The sequence below is a fragment of the Sturnira hondurensis genome, unplaced genomic scaffold (genome assembly GCF_014824575.4).
Source record: "Sturnira hondurensis isolate 20B ecotype Veracruz unplaced genomic scaffold, ASM1482457v3 Scaffold0000880, whole genome shotgun sequence".
NCBI lineage: Eukaryota > Metazoa > Chordata > Mammalia > Chiroptera > Phyllostomidae > Sturnira > Sturnira hondurensis.
In genome coordinates this window covers 14398379-14422127 of record NW_028073511.1, presented here as the reverse complement: position 1 = coordinate 14422127, position 23749 = coordinate 14398379, and the positions used below count along the sequence as shown (strand labels likewise).

At 36.8% G+C, this 23749-nt stretch overlaps 1 protein-coding gene and 1 long non-coding RNA gene across 2 annotated transcripts in view; both read right to left on the bottom strand.

Moving 5' to 3' along the window:
- SACK1B (scaffolding CK1 anchoring protein B) overlaps positions 1-23749 on the bottom strand; it is an 87281-nt gene that overhangs the window by 9583 nt on the left and 53949 nt on the right. The window contains exons 3-4 of the mRNA XM_037055099.1: positions 5408-5572; positions 4283-4407 (exon numbers count right to left, since the gene is read on the bottom strand). Of these exons, the coding sequence (XP_036910994.1) occupies positions 4283-4407; positions 5408-5572 (290 nt within the window). The remainder of the gene's footprint in view (positions 1-4282; positions 4408-5407; positions 5573-23749) is intronic.
- LOC118993048 (uncharacterized) lies at positions 9257-21253 on the bottom strand. Its single transcript, XR_005067764.1, has 3 exons — positions 21243-21253; positions 19285-19286; positions 9257-9349 (listed from the first exon to the last, which is right to left on the bottom strand). It is a non-coding gene; the product is annotated as an uncharacterized LOC118993048 (long non-coding RNA).

Sequence of the window (23749 nt, the reverse complement as noted above, 5' to 3'; positions counted from 1 at the left end):
AAAAAATCAGTAGTCAACGGAAATAAAAATAGCAATAGTTAAACAGAAAACAAAGACAATGACCAAAACCAAAATAAAATGGTCATTATTAACTTTGTTATGAAAAGAAGGAAACAATCATAAATCACTGCATTGCTCATTAATGATCAATTCTGAGACAACTTTAGTAATGTAAACTCATACTTCTCACTTAATAACAAAATGTGATAAAACCATATTGGGTGAGTGGGGACCAGGTGCACAAATGGATATGAGTGGTTATAATATGTAACTCCCCAACTCCCATAATATAAAGTCAAAAGATTACATTTCTGAAAGTGATAAATCAAGAAACAGCAGTGTAATCACATTACGTAAGACAATAAAATCCTTATCAGAAGAACTAGCTAAAAAATAAATAGTATCTGGCAGTCAGGAATTAGGAATACATTGAGGAATACAAGAGATGCTTTGTATTGCATATCTTTTAGTAATGCTTGATTTTTAAAAATATGTGCATATATTTACTTGGATAAAAATAAAAAGAATTATTTTACATTATGTTTTTAAACATTTTATTTATTTCTTTTTAGATAGAGGTGAAGAGAGGGAGAAAGAGAGGAAGGGAAACATCAATGTGTGGTTGTCTCTCACATGCCCCCTACTGGGGACCTCGCCTGCAACCTAGGCATGTGCCCTGACTGGGAATTGAACTGGCGATACTTTCATTCACAGGCCAGCACTCAATCCACTGAGCAACACCAGCCAGAGCTATTGCATATTATTTTTCAACCACAGTTTACCTTCAATATCATTCCGTGCCAGTTTCAAATGTGCAACAAAGTGGCCAATAAACCACACAGTCTGCAAAGTGGTCCCCTAGGCTGCTCTAAGCACCCACCGGGCCCCATACCCAATTACACTGACATTATTCATTATCTTTCCCTCACTGCAAACTGCATCTCTGTGACTATCCTGCAACTACCAATTTGTACTGCTTAATGCCTTCTCCCTTTTCGCCTAGCCCCCGACCTGCTTTCCCACTGACAGCTGTCATTCTGTTCTCTGTATCATAACTTACTATCCCACCTCCTCCAAACACAGTTATGTGTTAGTCTTGAAGTTCGGAATGTAGTTATCAACCTACATGTTAAAAAGTGGTTCAAGAACTCTGAGTTTTCTGGGGGTGGGGGTAATAACATAAAGGCCATAGAGTGAGAATACTGACTAGTTGTTGCATGGATTTCTGAATGTGATGATGTTCAAGTCTGAGTAGAATGGCACAGGGGAGCCAATAACTTCACTGAGACTTATCTTTTGAAAGTAACTTTTGTAAGTATCACAATACTTAAAGAAAAAAGTTCATAAAATTCGGTCAGTCAATTTTGTGGACAATATTAAATATCTTCCAGACTTTCACATGACGATTTTTAATGAGGGTATCCACTTCAAAATCTAATTGACACACACCGATAAAAAGCATATAGGTGTTTTATCTCATCAGGGTTAGTGTTGTGATAGGGCAAGACACGTTTTGTTGATAAAACCATCATCAGGACCAGTGGGCTGTCACACAACTGTGACTGTGGTGAGTACAGACTCCAGACCTGTCTGGAAATGCTGAGAGTTCCAAATATGAAGATATTTTATAGCAAGGAATTTTGAAATGAAGAAGAGGGCATTTTGAATTTGCCCATGAGGAAAACAATGACAATTCCAGAATGTGAGCAACAAAGGATGGTTTTAACCAAAAGGAAATACAATTTTAGCCAGTTTCTGTGAAGACTGGTTCGTAACTGCTGCATCAGTTAAATACTGTTAATAGGAAAAGTTCATCATAGTTAGTGAGAAAAAACAAAAATGACAAGAGCTGACAACCATTATTTTTAAAGAACTATATGTAAACTATATATGAAATCATAAAGTTTTTAGATAAGAGTTTTGATGAATCTGTGGTCCTCAGCATTCACTATGATGACATTAACTAACAAACACTATTCTATAAGTCAAGTGAACTCCCAATTTTAATTGAAATTTCAATTAAAAGGCATCCAAAAGTGATCTAAACTAATATATACACAAATGACAAGTCTTTAAAAGGGCTCATTAATTTTAAGCACTAGTTGTAATTTCTGCTCTTAATATGTTTTCCTTTAGAACTCCAAAGTATATTTCCAAAAGGATCACTCAGAAAAGGGAAAGTTAGAAGATTAAGTGTTTTTTTAAAGGCTTAAAATAAAAATTAACATTAGAGGCTTTGGATGCATGACTCTAATTCCCATCACAACAACAAGGTGGTTCTACCATTACCCTCCCTTTACAGCAGGGCAAGTGAAGGTGCAACCGTGTCTAGGAACTTGCCCACAGCCTTCCGTTTTAACACGGTGTCTCCTTCTTGTCAGACGTTTTACGTTCCTAAAGTTTCCTCTCGCATGGTCCTGTTTACATCCTTAGGTCTCCTGGCTTCCTCCTACAGTCTTTAATGATGTGTCCACTCTGCCCTGGTGACCTGGCAGTGCATATACGCTTGTTGGTGCTTTCATCTGCCTGTTGATGTAGCCTCACTGTGCATCCCATTCAGGACCCATGCCTTAAGTTTATAAATGAGTATTGGGCAGCACGTCGGACACTGTGGAGCCAGCAGGATCTGGACTGTGTTGCCAGGCCCGGGTTGTCTGTGGCTCTTACCTGTGAGGTTTTAGACAAATCTCTTAAACTACTGGAACTTCAATTTCATCATTTATAAAATATAGATGAAAACAACAGCCTTGCAGGTACATTGTCAGGACAGGGTTGAAATGTGTAGAAGAGCTAAGCCAGGAGAGAGTAGCTATATCACCAGCGGAAGCCTTGAAGCATTCCAGAGAGTAGAATCTAGGTCTGAGTCTCCTGTCTAGTGTCCACCATGACATTTTAGTCAGACTCCTACAGGCATTTTTGGTAATACTATGGTGACTACATGATAATTGTCAGATTTTTAATAATACTGAAATAAGAAAAGTCTGTTTGACAGTTTCTTCAAAAATGATAAGCAACTTTTATTTTTATGAACAATTATTATTAAGTCCATACTATGTGCTGTTTCCATGAGGAAAAACCACTTTTTGTATTGTAGAGCTATATGGAAACTGAGATATTTATCAACCTCTTTATTTGTTGGGTGAAGAACTTGAAGCCCAAGATGTTTGTGATTTGCCCATGGTCTTCATGTTCTTCAGAGGTACGACTAGAACTGAAACCCAAGTCTCTAAGTTTCCACGCAAGGATTCTGTTTTTTATTTTTAAGAAATAACAGGTTACATTAAAATTTGAAACTAATAATTTCTATAAATGATTGATAATACTGCAGGTAAACACACACTAGGCTATTATCAAAAGTCAATTATTAGCAACTGTTGGAAGGATGTGATGAATAGGGAACCCTCCTGCACTACTGATGAAAGTGCAGATTGGTGCAGCCACTATGGAAAATAGTATGGAGGTTCCTCAAAAAATTAAAAATACAACCACCATATGATCTATAAGTGCCACTTCTGGATATTTATCAGAAGAAAACAAACACTAACTCAAAAAGACATGATTATCCCTACGTTCACTGCATTGCCTATTATTTATAATAGCCAAGATATGAAAGCAACCTAAGTGTCCCTCAACAAGTGAATGGATAAAGAAGATGTGATATACTCTTCAGCCATAGAAAAAGAATGGAATCTTGCCATTTGCCAACAACATGGATGGACTTGAACTCATTATGCTAAGTGAAATAAGTCAAACAGAGATAGTCAAACACGGTATGATCTCCCTTATATGTAAAACAACAACAACAAAAAACCAAAAAGACAAACTTATAGACCCAGAGCACAGATCAGTGGTTGCCAGAAGTCAGGGGGAAGGTATGGGATGAATGAAATGGGTGAAGAGTGTCAAAGAGTACCAACTTCCAGTTACAAATAAATAAGTGCTGGAGATGTAATGTATGTAATGTACAGTATGGTGACTGCAGTTTATCATACTATATTGCATATCTAAAAGTTGCTAAGAAAGTAATCTTCAAAGCCCACCTCACAAGGAAAAAAAAAGATGATATTTGTGTAACTCTGTATGGTGATGGACATTAACTAGACTTATTATGGTGATCATTTAGCATTACATACAAATATTAAACCACTATACTGGAAACTAATACATTATTATATGTCAATTGTAACTCAATTAAAAATAGAACTGAACTGATTACATTAAAATGTAATACTAATAGGTTTTATAAGATTATTAATGTGATAGGCAAACACAATAATCTTACCTGTAAGAACCATACATAACTTTCTGGCAGTCAATTAACAAAAATTTCTGTTCCAATTTCCCATAAAATTTGGCTCCTGTTTTTGAAAGGTATTCTTGGCCTTTTACTGTCCGAACTCGAATATTCTAGAATTATATGTAAATAAAACATAAAAATTAAGGCTAGGAGGAAAATGTCCTGAAAAGTAAAATACATGTTAATATAAAACCTTAGTACAAAAAGGGATACTTGAAATAATTTTTAAATATATGAACAAAAAACAGTGAAAAGCAAATTTTAAAACATCATGCAGAAAAAGAAGTTCTCTAGGAAAACAGTAACTTCAATTATGGCGATAGTACTTAACATTTATACATGATGGTTTATAAATCACTTAGGGTCCTACTGCAAGATCCTTTCGGATTATTGATTCATCATGTCAAAATAACTAAAATGAAAATGCATCTACCTTTTAAAAAGTCAATGTAACTGAAATCACTATATCAAAAGATCATGATCAACAACACCTGCTGAATGTCAAAACTAGTGGAGTCAGTGGTTTCAAGGTCGCACCTGCAAAATGGATGCGTTTAATTACAACTGGTAGCCAACGTACACTCAGAAGCTCAAGGGTCTCACTATCAGGAAAGGCACCATGGAAATTCGTTTTGCGGATGTGTGTTTCCAGCTACATTTGAAAAAGTACAGCGCCCTGGCTGGCGTAGCTCAGTAGATTGAGCGCGGGCCTGCGAACCAGGCGATCGCGGTTCGATTCCCAGTTAGGGCACATTCCTGGGTTGCAGGCGGGTTCCTTGCAGGCTAATTCCCAGCAGGGGACGCACAAAAGGCAACCATACATTGATGTTTCTCTACCTCTCTCCTTCCCCTCTAAAAATAAATAAATAAATAAAATCTTTAAAAAAAAAAAAGATGGAAAAGGCGTTCAGTTTTTTTTTAAAAAAAAAAGTACAAATGGACACTTTGTGATCAATCATTATTCTATCTTAAAATTTAAACACACACTTTTTAAAATTTTACTTTTGGAATAATACAACTTAACATGGTTTAAATTTGACTGAGACAAAAAATAGTACAAAAACTGTAAAAAAAAAAAAAATACCCGAGGAAAAAACACAGAACTCTTACCCTGAGACGTTGAACTTGACAACCCTGTTTTTCAGTCATATTTAGGAAATGATTCAAGTTGGATTCATCGAGCAAAATGTATACGGATATTCCTCGAGTTGATGCCTCCACTATTTCTTTGAAAATGTCCACATCTGTAAACATGTCCATCACTAAAGCAATGACCTATTAAAGATAAAAAATATCAAACAATTTTAAATATCCAATAGGGAAAGATGTAGAAACTGATGCTTTCAGTAACAGTTGGATAAAACAGAAAATGAAATACATAATACACATAAATGTATGCACAAATATAGAAGATAAAAGATAAAAAAGTTGAAAATAAACAAATGCCTATATATAGTTATGAAACAGTAATTTCATACTAGCTGTAAGCCCAAAGGAGCCTGCATTTCAGTACAATGTCAAGTGAGTGATGGGACCATGTGAATCATGGATTACAAGGTTGCCTACATGATAGATGGAGGGCACAGGTAGATGGAAGGTGGAACTCAGTACTCCAAATTTACATGGGAAACATTCCCAAGGAAAAGCAAGATTTCTGGAACTAGTTGTTAAGAATAAAAGTCTTAGAGATCTGCAATAGAGAAAACAATTCTTCTAGAAATAGAACTATAACTAAGAAAGGGCCTAAGTTGAGAAAGGGTATAAAAAGACCTGAAGACCAGAACAATAAACACATGTACCTAAAATAAGCTTCGGAAATAGAGTAAGAAAAAGGAAGAAAAAGAAAAAGTTGGACCATAATTAAGAAGGTAGAGGCAGAGAGGAATACCCCAAAACAGGCACATAAAACTGAATCTAAGTTAATTGTTGGGATAAGAACCATCACTGACTCTGTGGAGCAATTAGAGTGAAATAATATTAAAAGGGAAAAATCACTTTATTGACCACCTACTGTGTGTCAGACCAGAATGACCAAATCTCAGTCCTTTGTGAAACTTCCAGTGGGGGAAGACACCATGAGTACCTGACATACACAATAAATAGATAAATTATATGATAAGCTATAAGATGATAATTTTATTATGAAAAATGTAGCAGGATAAAGGGGAACTTGGGCCCCTGGTAATTGAGAACAGTTTTTTAAAATATTTTATTTATTTATTTTTAGAGAGGGGAAGTAAGGGAGAGACGGAGAGAAACATCAATGTGTGTGTGGTTGCCTCTCACACCCCCACTACTGGGGACCTGGCCCACAACTCAGACATTTGCCCTGACTTGGAATTTAACAGGTGACCTTGGGTTTGCAAGCTGGCACTCAATCCACTGAGCCATACAGGTAGGGCTGAGGATGGGTTTGAAGGATTTCAGGTCTCCTTAAGAAAGTATTCTTTGAGCAAAGACATGGAAGGAATTGAGGAAATCATGAACGTGGATATTGTGAGGAATTATGTTCTAGGCAGAAGAAACCAGCAGTGCAAAGGCCATTTGTCAGGGGCATGCCAGGCACTTTCAAGAAATAGTAAGGGGACAATAAAAATAAAATGAAACAAGAAAAGGAGAGAGTAATTGCTCTAGCTACTGTATTAACAACAGACTAACAGGTTTTAAGGGTCAGAGCCAGGGTGGAAGCAGGGAGGACCTTTAGAACTATTGGAGCAACTCACGTCAGAGGTGCTGGTCCTGGTCCTAGCTCCTATCAGTGATAAAGAGAAAGGGTCAGATACTAGGCATCTCTGAGCCAAAAGGACCTCCGGATAAATTAAACATGGGATGTGAGAGAAAAAAAGGATAAAAAGAGGATGACTCAAATTTTTAGCGTCACCAACCCAAAGAACCAAGTTGTCCTCAACTGAAATAGTGAAGAGTGTAGCTACATAAATTTTAGGTAGAAGGTTAAAAAGGCAAGTCGAGTTTGAGGTGCTAAATATCCAAGTGGAACACTGAGTAGAGACATGCAGGCCAGAGATGTCAATTGGGTGTCCATGGTGTAGAGATGACAATTAAATACACATCACCAAAAAATTGGATAAGCAGAAAAGACAAAGGACTGAGCCCTGGCACAACAAGAGGTACCAGCAAAGGAGACTGAGAAAACAAAGAGAAGGTAGCAATCTTGGAAGTCAAGGTAAGACAGTGCGTCAAGAAGGAGGGTGTGCTCAAGAGTGTCAAACCCTACTACTAGGCCACGAAACATGAGGGTTATTGTATAAATCCACTGCGTTTAGTACTATACAGGTTATTGATGAGTTCCATAAGTAGAGTTTTAGTAGAGTGGTAAAAGCAGATGGTTTATTAGAAGAGGTGTAGGAGGGAACAAGAGGAGCAGGAATAGGTAACTCTTTTTGAGTAATTTGGCTACAATAAAAATCAGAAAAATGGAGGGGAAGGTAAGGCAAGAGAAGTTGTATTCTTTCTTTTGTTTTAGGCAAGAGAATTAACAGCATGCCTATATGCCAATGAAAGGTTCCAACAGAGAATAAAAATTAATGATGCAAGAGATGGTGGGAGATTGGGTGAGGTAGTAGAGAATTTCTGGAGCAATGTTTTGAGTAGGCAATAAAAGATAATATCCAGGAAAAAAGTAAAGCCATTAGAGCACAGAAAACACAGGCCAATAAAAGAGCATCTGTACTACCAAGCCAGAAGGCCAAGTACAAGCATGCGGATGCTGGTGGAAGAGCCGATGGGGATGGTGGTACTATGGTGAAGCTCATTTCTGAATGCTTCCATTTTCTCAGTGAACTGGCAAGATCTTCAGCTGAGAGGACAGTGAATTACAGAAGACATGTCAAAGGTATGAAGAAAAGGGGCATTAAGGAGTCACCTAGGATGGCTGGAAAGGGAATAAATTATAGAACTATAGTATGATTTCAGGGCAGCACCAGCATTTACCAGGATATAAATTTAAAATGAGACTAGTCTATGTGGTTGTGAGTTATTCTCAACTTTGTCCAGTTGCAAAGGCACAAGCACAGAACAGGCAGAGTTTCATTTAACTATGGATGCAGTTCTATCCATGAGAGTATAACAAAGTGGGCAAAGGAAGTGGAATTAAAAGTGCACATGAAATGGAGGTGAAGAGAGGAAAAGAGGATGTCATGAACAAGAGGGTGTGAAATGAGGGTGGAATTAATGAATCTGAGGTCTTGCTGGGGTTAAGGGATGGTTAGATATTAAGGAATTGTTAATTCTTTATGCTTACTGTAATATAATAATAAAATAAGGTAAGATGTCATCATATATATATATATATATATAATATGCAGAAAGATGTTGCCTTATATTTACCTCACATTAAAATAGATGAAACAAAATTGGCAGTGAACTGATCATTGTTGAAGCTGGATGATAGTACATGAGAATTCTCTTTACTATTCTTCCTGCTTTTGAAAATTTCCATAGCACAAACTTAAAAATAATTAAAGTAATATTTTATATTAACAGGTACCAGAGAGAGTAAGTCAGAAATATAAGTACAAGTGGTAGTCAGGTGGGGATACATGAAATAGGTTACATAAGACGTGCAGTTATAGGCCCTGACACTATAAAAGAATACGATTCGGAGTCAACAGGTGAGAAATGTAGGGCAAACTCACCGGAGGAGAGAAGGCCAATGAACTGGCCTTTAGAAAGAGCTCTTACATGTCTATCGAAATTGCCAGGAAATGCGACAGAAATGGTATTGAAAAGTGTAATAGAGAACAAAAATCATCAAGAAATGAGAGGAAATGGAATGACCTGGAAGTAGCCACCTGGTGACAACTGCCAGGGTGTCATGAAGTATCTCCACTGTCATAACGGACGTCCGGCCGGAGTAACGCCTGCTTGAGTGTGGTTGGTAGGGTGATGACATGGGTGTACTAATTTATAGTTTTCACGTGAACATTTCACTTTAAATGTCATGTGGTGTGCTTGCATGTGATACTGTTAGGTTACAGAATTACATGCTTATGATTTTGAAATAAAAAGGGCCATTATTTGTGCTGGAGCCTGCTGTATGTTAGAAGATGAGCAAAATCATGGATAATATATTAAATCATTTTATTTACTCTAATAAGGTGTAAAACAAAACACTGACCCATGCATAAATTATACAAGTTGATGACATTCTTCCAACTGCCTGTGAAACATATTTGAATTAGATTCTCTAGGAAGGACAATTTCAATCACATCTAGTGGCCTCTCATGGTCCTCTTCTCATTTATAAATGGTGCAAGGGGCCAGAAGATGGGAGAAGCTAGTGGTAAAATTTCACTCATGCCTTGTGAATATCTTTTATAATAGCAAATATGGGAAAAACAATCACATTCACAATGACTAATTAAGTTTACTCAGCATTAATGAGTGGTGTGATGACATATGGGCACTGAGATGAAGAAAATGTGCATATTACAAACTTACTGTGCAAAATAAGTCTTAGAAATATATGTCTGGAGCAGTCTGGCACCAATGACTTTTTTTTAACTTGAAAGGAATTTTTAAAAAAGGAAACATTATTATAAAACAGTATTCTTTAAGACATTATCAGCATATCTAAAAACTTTATTTTTAATGTGTCAGAATGCTTCATGTAACAAATTATTGGAAACTTCAGAAAGAAGAAAAACACATTACTAGAATAAATAAAGGTTTTTGTGTGCAAAAAGTAATTGAAGCCACTGGTCCCATGGACGATGCTGGCACACCAAAGGGAGAACAAATGAGAATCTCTCTTTCATGACAAGCAAAACACTGGGTCAGAATCCAGGAGACTAGATGACACATCTTTGATAAACTTATCTGATGTCAACGGAGTCTGGTAGCTTATCAGGACATCTGGTGACCTGCACCATCACTTGATATGTTGAGAAATTATATAAAGTCTACAGAAAATTCAGTTGTGCCAAGAGAGGTAAAATAAAACATAGCGCTTTTTAAAATTAATGGCGGGTCACATTTCTGGAAGGAGTAAATAATTATCAATGATGTACGCCAAACCTATCTGAAGGTGTTATATCCTCAGTTATCTAAATTCTACTGTGCTTTAGAAATTACCATAGTGGCTATATGTAATCAAAGAATTTATATACCTGATTAGTTTAAGGCTTTTCAAAAATTACATCAATTGATTTTATAAGTCAATACAGAAACCAGTTATGTTAAATGGTATTTAACAAACTACCATGACATTGTATACCGTTTAAATTCTTCTCTTGCTTCTAATTCCTGTTTTATTCTTGCTTTATAAATTGAAAAAATAAATAAAAAACACCTTCATCAGCAACATGAGAATTAGAAATTTTAGAAAGACACTATAAATTATTTTTAGGATTTGAGTGAAACTTCACCTCTTTCAGGAGGTTCAGAGACTCTGACTCAGCACGTTAGTTTTTACCTATCTTTCCCACTGTAGTGAGTTCTCCTGAAGTGACCGACACAGTGGAGGTCACACTGAATTAAAATACTATAAATGCTGACAATAAAACTATGATAAGTAAAAATTGTATTCATGATACAATTTAAGAACATTCAGAAGAATACATAATTGCTTGTTAAGTAATATACTATAATAATTCAGAAAACAACTGTTCTATACATACATGGGTACTATGGGCGGGGACGTGGCAGAATGAAACAGACTGACAGGGTTTAATGGAAAAGCCTTAAATAATGAATAAAGTTTATTTTTAGCCATCCAAGCTGGGAAACTAGCATTGAAAATGATAGTGATATTTTAACACATGCATTGAACTAAACTAAACATAAACTTATGCTTATGAATATGGAACAAATTTAGAATTTATACAGATTATGGAGGATGTTTAAACTGTGATACATGCTGAGATTTGATTGAAGAGCAATATAAACCTTAAAAAAGAAAATATCTGGTCAAAAATAGTACCTTGTAAAAATGTGTCTCATAGCAACATTTCATATTAAAATATCTAAATTTTATTGAGTCATATTGACTGATAAAGATTATGAAGCCTCCATTTATTATTTTTATTGTAATGTTCATATGTATGAATTCACTGAAACACTGAAAACAAAACAAGGTAGAAACCAGTGATAGAAAGATGAAAAGTAAAGAATTGAGAAATCTATGGCAGTTTTGATAGAAATGTTCATCATAACATTGACATTGAATACACGTATTGCCTTACAAAATATGCCTCGCTACCTATGATATTTTAATTTTGAATTTTGTATTGTTTATTCCTTTGTAACTTATTATGATTGAACACTATTAGTAATGTGCTTCTACATGACCTACATACTGAGTAAAATGTAAGTTCCTTGGGTTAATGTTCTGTAGTCACAGAATGGTCATTATCACCCTCAAAATTGAAAAATTAAATATCATACCTTTCCTGCTTCAATTTTTAAGCACTATTTGAAAGGATTTGGACTCCCTTGGTAATTGCCTACACAGATACAGGAGGACTTACTTTTTCCAACAGAAGAAAAGCCAATGAGGATTTCAAATTTAGAAAAAACAATGGTGCTCTATAATAACTGTATTTATAATAAAATTCAACAAAACTAAAAAACGTTAAGAACTGAGTGAATCAGGAAAATGATCACTTAGGAAATACCTATTTCTGAGTCTGCAAAGCCTTTCAAAAGCAACATGCTAAACGGATTCCAGAAAAAAAGTGAGAGGTTGGGATCACAAGTGCGTGCCTTTGGCCCGTCCCCTTCTGCAGCCTATGCAAAAGTATCCTTTTTGTGTGAAATGTTATACTGCATATGCAGTGTTTGTAAATACATAAATATTCATAAATATAAACACTATATATATGTATATCTCCACTACAGTATTATTTAGTAAGTTACAGATTTACATTACAAATGCCTTAATTTCTGCAGACAGTGAAGTAGCTCTTAGCACAGACGAATTGCTATACCTACACATCAGCTGGTTTAGTCTGTCATAAATTAAGTAATCTTGGGGAAGTCACTGAAATGATCTGAGTCCCAGCGGCCTCTATTACATGTTAGATAAACTAGAGGAGATCTTGCATGTATCAAGTTCTAAAATTCTATGTTTTAATCCCAATTATCCAATAATTGGATTAAAATGTTCATTGCATTTAGCTTGTAAAAATCACATCAAACATGACTTGGTGAAAGTGAAAAAAAATTGAGTGCTGTAATAAAAGTCAGGAGGAGATGTCAAAGGAAATGTTGCGGCTCTGCTATGGCTACAATATATATGTGTAGAATTAATATATTTGACAACTCAGAAGGGAAACTGCAGAAATTATTTCCCAGATTTTTTACACTGTATTATATGATTGAAAGTAATTATACAGCACTTTATAGACTAAATGTGTGTATCCTCTCAAGATGCAAATGTTGACATCTTAATACTCAGTGTGATGATATTTGGGAAGTAGGGGGGTAGGGACTTTGGGAGTGATTAGGTCATAAGGGTGGAGGCCCCATGAAGAGGATTAGTGCCCTTCTAACAGAGGCCACAGAGAGCTCTCACCCCTTCCACTACTTCACCGGAGTGAGAAGACAGCTGTCTACTAGTCAGCAACGGGGTCCCCACCACACACTGAACCTGCTAGTGTCTTGATCTTGGGCTCCAGACCTGTGAGAAACAAATGTTTGCTGTTTAAACCACCCAGTCTATGGTATTTTTTTTCTTATGAGAGAGCGAAATAAGTGAGAGATATGAGAGAAATATCAATCAGTAGCCTCCTGCACACACCCCCGACCAAAACCTCAACTTAGGTATGTGCCCTAACCGGGGATTGAACCCGTGACCTTTCAGTCTATGGGATGATGCTCCAATCAAATGAGCAACACCAGCTAGGGTGAGTCTATTGTATTTTTGTTATAGTAGCCCAAGCAGAGTAAGACAACCATAAAAAGAAATTATGTTTTATCTCTGTCATATTTAAGGAAAGCCTTAAATAAACTTAATATTCAAAGGTAGTATTTCATATTTATATATAAGGAAGCCCTAAACAATGTACTAAAAAGTTGTGTTCTTTGTTAAAAAAGAACATCCATTTATCCATCCGTCCATGGAGGGTTTTTTTGCTTTTGTTTTTTTTGCACGACTGTAGGACTCAAGCATTTTTAAGCACACAGAAGTTTGGTGGACAACAACAAAATACAATGGGAAAGAGGTGATTTAGTTGATGGCATATCTCAGTGGTCAGAAAGGAACTGAATGAGCACACCAGGAAGAGTTTGCCTTACAATTACCTCTGTTACACAAATGTGCTAAGCCAACAGGGAAGAAAATAATGGATGATAATTGAAAGAAACACTTTGGTGTGGGTAGGATATGGGGAGAGGATGAAAGGGAAACAAATTAGCAGGCTGTCACTGGATGCCCTTAACATACTTTTCATTGTTGGAGGTCACGTTTTTCTATGGGTATATGGGCAGTGAGGGCTCAGACCGTAGGGTTGGATGAACATGGAAAAGATTCAGATTAGCTGCTCTGAGCAACACAATATGAAGTTAATGGGGAATTAAAAGAGTTTTGCGGTAATACAGTTAAGAGTCCATTTGAGGTTAAAAAATATAACTCTGAAGTTGACATTTTAGCAAGTTTTTGAGGTATTGTTCAGCAATGTTCGACAACTGTGAAAAAAGACTTACATAACACTAATAAAATTTCAATACTGACTGGATATTTAGCTATTATTTTCCTAGGTTCAATCATGTGTTTTTAAAAACCCTTAATTTTCAAAGAATCATATTGAAACCATTACAGAAGAAATGATCTGATGCATATGCTTTCCTTTAATTTAACTGGTGACTTGGAGGAAATAAAATTGACCACAAGTTGATAATAATTGAAACAGCATGGTGGGTACATGAGGATTCATTGTATTATTCCCTCTTCCTTTACGTGTTTGAAAACTTCTATAACAAAATAAATATTCAAGAAATTTTCTAGACTTTCATTCCATGTCTTATGACTTTTTCTTCTCTTTGCAAGTCATGTATCATTCTTATTAATTTTCCTTTTTATTTTTGTAGTCATTCTTTCTAAATCTTTTGGTCTTTTACAAATATATGTCCCTACATACCTATTTGAATCTGGGATCTGCCATTTTCTAGCTGGGTAAAGTAAGACAGGGAAATTGACCTCCTTGAGTTACATTTCTCATCTATAAAATCAAGTATATAACTCCTAACCCATAGAATTATTGGGAAAATTGAGATGATATATATCAAGCTCTCAGTGAGTGGTGCACTGTAAAGCATTGATAAGCATTATAAGTACATGGCAAGAGGTTATTAAATAATTGCTATTATTCATTAAAATGTTGGTGATAACATGCCTTGAAGAACAAACATTTCATTATATTTGAACAAAACTTTATAGTTCCTAATTTAAAGGAAAGATGAAGTGTTTTTACATTTCTCAAGCTGTTAATTTATAATGTTGGCCTTAACCAAAACAAATACTTCCCAACAATTAAAACAACAAATACAACAAAACTGAAGAAAACTTTCTATTTCTGCTTTAAGATTCTGCATTCTTTACTTGGACAGTAATTCTTTCATTTTAATGTCAACTATAAACAATTAACCTGACATGAAAAATCAAACATACTTCATTGCAAAAATACCACTAATCCTGTTTATTCAATAGTGATTTCTATTTAATTAAGAAGCCTAAATACAAAGGAGTTACATTAAATCCTGAAGTACTGTGATACCATTTTGCATTTATTATGACTTGTTCCTATGTCTTTACCCTGTAGTCAAGTCATACATATTTAATCTCCTGTTGACTTAACTCTACCACTCCTTTGTTGCTCTTTTGGAAAATTTTCATATGAATAGCTTCTGTAAATTGTGTATTGTTTTTCACTTTGAGGCCTGAAAGCTGAAAGACAGCATACCTTTGGTGGTTTCCTGTAATTATTCTAAAAGCTAAGAGATACAGGAAATAATTCTCAGTGAAACATCAAGCTAAATGGATACATTTCAGCCACATTACTTAGACTATTTCCTGAATAATCCCTCCCCTCACACACTTCCAGTTCTGTAAGTTTTTAAACACCTAATGATAGTCATTTTATGTGGGAGCCCGCCAGGCCACAGGGGACCAAGGACAGAGTCCCCCGCTGTGAAAATGGTGGAGGGACTTGGTTTCTGGTCCCTGGAGCCGGCGGGTATCTTGACATCTTCCGGACCTTCTCCTTCTCAGCCTTGAAGGAAAGAACAAGATCTTGGCATATGCGTCATGTTCCAAGGAAATGATAGTCATGAGGACACTGTTATCTTCGGGCTAATGTTCTCAGGATATGAGAACATCTTGCCCTCTTGGTAACTTTCGGGAGCGTACGAACCTTTGAAAAGCAACATTGTCTCCAGTTCCTTGCGGTCTTGCTTTAGGCCACAGCAGTTTGCATATAAGCCAGTAGTTCCTTGAATAAAGTTGCCATTTGCCAGCAGAGCTTATGGTCCTCTCCATTCTTTTAAGTCCCTCGCCTCACCTCGCGACCACCCTTGCTGCTGCGGGTAGTGGCAGAGTGGCGCCCGAACAGGGACCCGGAAAAAGGGGGTCTGGGGGGACCTGAAGAGTCCTAATCGCGAGGATTGAGGAGCCCGAGAGGACCGCTGCTACGGGGGCCCGGTAAGTTAAAAGTAAAAGTAGCAGGAAGCGGTGTTGGAGAGTTTATAATCATGGGAATTTCCCACTCATCAGATCGGGGACTTTTTGAACAAGTCCTTTGCTCCTTATTAAGGGGGCAAGGCATTGCCACCTCCAAGGGTCAAATACATCGTTTTATAACCCTAACCCTAACCTTCTCAGTCTTTTTCGTAGCGGCCACTATCTCTCCTGCCCCATGTGCTGATCCAATCTCTTGGAAAGATAACAACCCCATATGGGTGGATCAGTGGCCGCTACCTCAAGAAAAACTTAAAGCAGCCCAGCAGCTGGTGCAGGAGCAGCTTGCTGCTGGTCATGTTGAGCCTTCCACATCGTGCTGGAATTCCCCCATTTTTGTCATCAAAAAGAAATCAGGAAAATGGAGATTATTACAAGACCTAAGAAAGGTCAACGCCTCCATGCATCCCATGGGGGCGCTTCAACCTGACCTTAAGGCAGAGGCCGTCAAGTCAGGGACGCCAGACCCCGATGAAGTAGATTGGGGAGATTTAGCAGATCAAGCAGCCGCCTATGACCCCTCCCATGGGGCTTTTCTTCATGTAAAGAAAATAAATGAGAATCCAAAGGAGACAGAACTGGATTTTAATTTTAAAGACCTCCTTCATCTTCTTCAGGCTTTAAAAAAGCAGACTTATGAAACTAAGGAGGAACCAGTTCAGGATGTAGTCCCCATAGACCCTCCTTTTGAAGATCCTCTATTTCCAAAAAATCCTACCACTCCATTAATAGCTCGAGTGGGATTTCGCCCGAATCCTCCTCCTAGCAATGTGAGCGCATCCCCATTACAGATGGCGATGCGGCGGGCATTTCATGAGGGCGAATCCATAGAAGGATTTTCCTCTAACCCTCAAATTTTTCCTATTGTCCTACACCAAAATCAGGGTCAACAGTAGCGAGATTACGAGCCCGGATAGCTCAGTCGGTAGAGCATCAGAATCTGAGGGTCCAGGGTTCAAGTCCCTGTTCAGCAAAAGTTTCGCCTCTTTCTGTGCTTCATTCCAGATTCTACATAAAACAGGTATACCTCAGAACCCTCAAGGACAAGGTATCATTGAACGTACTCACCTTTCCCTCAAACATCAGCTCTCTAAATTAAAAGGGGGGAGATGGTATGATCCTCATTCTCCTAAACTGTTAGTGTCACATTCCTTATACTCCTAAACTGTTAGTGTCACATTCCTTATTTGTTCTTAATTTTTTAACTTTGGATGCAGAGGGACGCTCCGCAGCTGATCGGCATTGGGGGCCGCGTATGCGACATTACCCGTTGGTTTATTGGAGAGACCCCATAGATGGGTCTCGTCATGGACCTGACCCAGTTTTAGTTTGGGGCAGGGGGCATGTTTGTGTTTTTCCAACAGACGCAGAAGCCCCTCGTTGGCTCCCTGAACGCTGTGTCCGACATGCCCAGAAGCAAGATGAACCGGCTGCGGAGACGGCTAGCACGACTGACAATACAACCTCGCCTCAACCACCCCGAGCGAGCTCGGAGAAGACTCCAACGCCCCCCCCCCCCCTTAAACATAGATATTGCTCGAGATGCTCAGAATTTCTTGTCCGCTTTATCCAAGCAGTTTCCCTCTTTTGGACATTTTCTTTATAATTGGATAGGTTTTGGTGTCTTCATTATCCTGCTTTTATTATGTATACCTTGCATCATTCGGCTTTTTATCAAACAAATTGGTGGCTTATATGTAGACCTTAAAAAACATATGCTGAACATGACAAAGAATGTGGAGCCAGTGCATTATATAAAATAAAAAAGGGGGAGATGTGGGAGCCCGCCAGGCCACAGGGGACCAAGGACAGAGTCCCCCGCTGTGAAAATGGTGGAGGGACTTGGTTTCTGGTCCCTGGAGCCGGCGGGTATCTTGACATCTTCCGGACCTTCTCCTTCTCAGCCTTGAAGGAAAGAACAAGATCTTGGCATATGCGTCATGTTCCAAGGAAATGATAGTCATGAGGACACTGTTATCTTCGGGCTAATGTTCTCAGGATATGAGAACATCTTGCCCTCTTGATAACTTTCGGGAGCGTACGAACCTTTGAAAAGCAACATTGTCTCCAGTTCCTTGCAGTCTTGCTTTAGGCCACAGCAGTTTGCATATAAGCCAGTAGTTCCTTGAATAAAGTTGCCATTTGCCAGCAGAGCTTATGGTCCTCTCCATTCTTTTAAGTCCCTCGCCTCACCTCGTGACCACCCCTGCTGCTGCGGGCAGCGGCAATTTTATACAGATAAACAATATTCTAGGCACAAAATGACAAATGTTTTCCAGTTACGCCACAGTATTAAGACACAGATTTAATATATTAGTAGTAGCTATTTTATTTTCAGGTCTTCAATGCTATGATTAAAGTCTCATTAAATTCTTCATTTCCTCTGCTGGAAAAATTATAAAATATAATTTATGTACCATATTTTGCTATGTATAATGTGTATGTTTTGCCCAAATTTTTTACTGAAAAATAAGGATGCTCATTATACATGGGTATAAAGATAACATACTGTGGGCGTAATAATCCCATGTATGATGCACACAAAAATAGGCGGCACATTATTCACAGCAAAATACGGCACTTTCCTAGAGCAAATTCATAAGAAGGAAGTTCTCACTATTCTGAGTAGAAAGACTGTTTCTGATGATTACGTATTTTACATCTGAATATAGAGGTTTTAAGATTGCTTTTATTAAAGCTGAAATAACCACATTTAAACAAACTATTTTTACTAAGTTAAACCAAATTTTTTATGTGTAAAATTAAAGACATTCCATGTCTTTATATATCAGCTGATTGATATTCTCCATAAATGTTACTTGAAAAGTAAAATATGTTCTATGTAAATATATCCTCATGTAGCAAGTTAAGCTGAAAATGTAGGGAAAAGGGAAGTTAATGGTTAAAATTGTCTTAAAGTAAGTAATACATTCAATTTGGTAACTATACCAAATTTATAAAATGGCATTACAAAATTCATTTAAACTTGAAGTATTTCCAAAGGCTGAATAATGTCATCTTTTATGTGTGAGGGCAAAAATAATATGAAAAAGGTACTTTCATTCTAACAAAATTCAAGTTGGAGTTTCAATTTGGACAAGGTAAATATTTCTTTAAAACAATTTAAATTTGTCCATAATTTAGGTTTGAGTCTTCCTAGTTAGAATGAATAGATCAAATGGCAAAATTACACCCGACAGGCTTTAAAATGTTCAGATAATCACAGAAGAAAAAAAATTATCCAAATCATAAAAATGTAGAGTCCTTCAATAGGAAAGTTAATCCAAGCTTTTACTACTGGGCTAATCCAACGTAAATGTAAGTCTGCTAAATGATAAGGATCCAAAATAATTTGTCCTCAGAGAGGAGCATAGAAAAGGGTTATGCAATACTCTTGTAATTTAAATATCTGATAAGATGTAACACTTCTTTTTTAATCTTCTTTCTTTTTGTTAAATTAACATTTTCAATAATATATTTAGTTTTAAAATAAATTATAACTATAGGCATCTAGAAAAGACTTCCAAACCCTCTTTTCAGATATGCTAAGTATGCAATTAAAAGATCATCTTGCTGTTTTTTTTTTTAGGCTTGATGTTTCCCCGTTTTTACATTACACTCAAACTTCATAAGTGAAATTTAGAAGCAGTTCTTTCAATTCTAGCATCTGAATAAAAAAACAAGTGGTCAGCAGCATTCTTATGACATAAAAATATTTACCAAATACTTTTCTATTATAAACACACACAGTGTTTATCTGTCTTTTTACCTCCACACCCAGAGGAAAAGTTACAAAAAAAAAAAACCAACAAAGAAAAGAAAAATGGCACTAATCAAGGACAATGGCATTTTCCTTTCATCTGAGAGAGAGAGAAGAGAGAGATCTGTTGTTCCACGTATTCACGCATTCACTGGTCGATTTCTTGTATGTGCCCTTTACTAAAAAATTGAACCTGCATGCTTGTTGTATTAGGACGATGCTCTAAACAACTGAGATATCTGGCCAGGGCAGGTATATTTTTAACTGAGATGTCGCATTTATATGATATTATATGCTGTATATTTGTCACTATAGAATATATCTACTCCTATTATAAAATCTGTCATACCATCATGCTTGGAAGAGCTACTTCTCCAAAGCAGCGTGAAGAAGACAGTCTGGACACCGAAAGACTAGCTAGAAATCTGCTACAAAAGCGCAGAAACCTAATTGGCAAGGGAGATAATATCCCTCAGTGTTCTGGCAGGAAAACGAATTTCCTTAAGAGTCGTCAATGCTGAGAAATTTATGAAAAAGCTGTTTACAGAAATTGAGCATGGTTAACAGAATCAGTAAGGGAAACAGAACACTGGCACTTAAGCGAGAGCCAAAACAAGTACACAGAAAATGAACTTCTTCCACTATTCACTTTCTTGCTGGTGCCTCCCATTGGGAACCTCCTGGGCCAGGAACAAGGGCAGCAAGAAACGCCAGGTGATGCAGTCTATTGCAACAGCCTCTGAAAATGGAAAGAAGGGCAGAGGAGGGTGGAAAATAGATCTGCTAGGAATGGGAATAAAAAATAATGTGCTTGGGAATACAGAAGAAGCCAGATTTCAAAGATATTTAGGAACTAGGTAGCAAAAATAAAATGACATCAATTTGATATACGGTATATGAGGAAAATGTACTTTGGATAACTCCCATATTCCTGGATGAGGTGACTGGATGGCTGGTGTTATCAATGTCTAGGCAGATGGGAGTTTGAGTCTGGCTTTGGTGTGTGTTAGCCTTTATGACCCAGCTCTGTGGAAACCCATACCTGCTGCTGGTTTTCGGGTTCTGGGACTCAGGAGAAAGTTTCTGGCCTCCAATTTCACAGACTTCTGTTCTATCTTTCAGGCTATTTAAAAATAATTCATAGAATCAAGTGCAAATTCCTTACAATGACATTTAATGTCTATCAGGGTCTACGTAACTTCTCTTCAAATTTCTTACATTCTACATATCCCATGAATCCAGCTCTGAAGGCCATGTCATTTCACCATCTTTCATAACATCCTCACAGTTCCTTTTAACTAAAATCCTCATCTTCTCTCTCTGAAAATCCGATTCTTCTTTCTAGGCTGAGCCTCCATAGAGGCCCCTTTCACAAAGCCTTTGCCAGTTCTCTGAGTCTAAATGAACTGCATCCTAATTTATGTTGCATCTACAGTTCACTTACACTTAAGCCACAGCAGTTATTTCATTTAATCTTGTTGCTTACGTATTACTTTCAAGAGTAATAACACACGTAAAGGTGGGAAGTAATTTAGTCATTTGTGACTCAGTCATTCCCATTCAACTCACTAATATAATTCAGTAAAATCCATCATTTATTGGTGGTTCTCCAAAGCATAGTGGGGTTATTTTCAAGTAGTAAACAAGCAAGTATTTATATTTCTTATTTTCAATTCCTCAAAATTCTGGTGATTTATTAAATCAAGTACTTTCTCAGAAATCTTTCATGGTACTTTTTATTTAAACCTTAAGAGTTCTGGAAAGGAGGTGTGTTGAAGCACATGGACCACTGTTATAACTTTGTAACTGGGCTTCTGGTTCTTGGAAATATTTTATGCATGTATACCGATATGCAGTATTATATAGCACCAACATCAGCAACTAAAAGCTAAAGATCATGGAAACTAAGGTATTTTTATAAGTTTACACAGTGAGTGATGAAACTCTGACTATAGCTAATTTTCTTCTACTTTAGTATTCTATTTTCAAGCCATATGACTTAATTCTCCTGCCTGAGAATGTGTATGTATACCTGGAAGACTTCCAGGATATGGTGGCCATTTCTTTTTGCAGAATCTACCGTATTTTTCAGACTATAAGATGCATCTTCCACCCAAATTTGGGAGGAAATGAGGGTGCATTTATAGTTCGAATGTAGCTTGCCTGGCTCACTATGGGGAGGGGGTGGGGGGCAGGGGCCTGTGTTATTTCTATTATTAAATATTTTACCACATCTTTTGCTTCAAAAATTTTTCCCCTATTTTTTCTCCTCTAAAACCTTGGTGCACCTTATGGTTCGGTGCATCTCATAGTCCTAAAAATATGGTAACTTGATTCCAGGTGTGTGGTCAATACTTCACTGGCAATGAGAGGCAAAAATAGTTTGATGCAGATCCATTCTTGAAATATAACTCCCTACGATCTGAGTCTTATGTCTCAAAGTTCTGACAATCTTCATGATATTGCCATTGGGTTAAGAGTAGTCAATTCTACTTTGTCTCTATAGTCTCTTTAGAGCCATTCTGAAGCCATCCTAGGAGAATCGTAGTCTGAGAGGCTCTGTTTCAAATGCATCTAAACTCATTCAAGATTTCCAATATATGCATAAATGATAAGAGAAGTGGGAATCATGACTACATCTTTTCTAAAAAACACAACTGAAAACTGGTTGTTTGAAAAAGGCTTCTCATTAATTTAAAAATAAAAAAATCAAGCAACAAGAGTACATATGTTTACCAATGCTAAAATTCACAGAACATTTAAATAAGACAGATTTAAGGGTGTTTTAAAAAGTTTTTCCTTTTGGTGTAGAACTATACATTAGGAATATTTCTCAAAATGGAAGAACCTTACATAGGAGTTAGAACCCCAACGGTGTAAATAGAATGGATCATTTAAAAAATTCGTTTCTAAAAATGATATAGAGAAAAAAGAAGGCAGTGGGAGGGAATAAGGAGTTTGAAGATGAATGAAATCATTGAATATAGCTTCTGTTAGAATATCTTTTACACGGCATGTCTGCCATCATCTTCTTGGTCTTTCTTTTTTCTTATGAAACCCCAAGAAGGCAGAGATCTGGTACAAAGGAGGTAGCAACAGCTGCCTTGTATTCCACAAGCATGAGGTCCACTTATTTTTTTCCTCTACATTTTGGTAAAGGAGAGTCTTAAATAAATAATGGTATTTTTTAAACCCTTGAGTGGATTTTCTTTCACAGTGGGTTTGTCACACTGATTCAATGCAGTTCTTTTACAGAAAGCATATGGCAACTTACTCAAGCTTAATGTGTAACGTTTATGGCATTAGGTCACTTTTGAAGCCATTATAAAAATGTGTTAGCATTAGAAATTGAGGTTCCTGTAAACCCCAATACATTCTCTGAAAACTGGTCAGCACTACAGTGCGTAACTGTAATCCTGCATAGAATGGAAGAAATGCATTCATTGAGCAAAGAAATGAATTTGATCAATTCTTACCTCTGGGGTGCTTTTAAACTTTGAAATTCTACACTCTATGAAAAAAAAAAACTTCACAAAACATTGCCTGTGAAATAGTATCAAGACTTTCTCTTGTACCTTTTTCTCTACCTCCTGTGTCTCATGATATCAGGAGGCTCCTTCTATTGCAAGCTAATGAGATGTTAGGCACAAATGTTGAAAGGGAAGATCAAATGAACAAGAGAAGAAGGAACTGAAGAGATACAGCACTGAGTTTATGAGAATGGGTGCTAATGTTACTCAAAAGTGTCACTCACACTGGCAATTATTACTTTCATATTTCAGCTACACTTAGCAAAGCTTTGGACCTGTTTTGGTTGTTTTCCATGGAGACATTTTCAAACAACTGAGATCAGTAAATAAAATCATACTACCTAAGAAAAAAGTAACACATTCTCAAATAACATTTGACTGAACAAAGCAATGGTAGGAAAAATAATATAGGGTAATCTTCTTTAGTTTAATTAAAAATCTGATAAGACTGCCCTGGCCCGGTGGTTCAG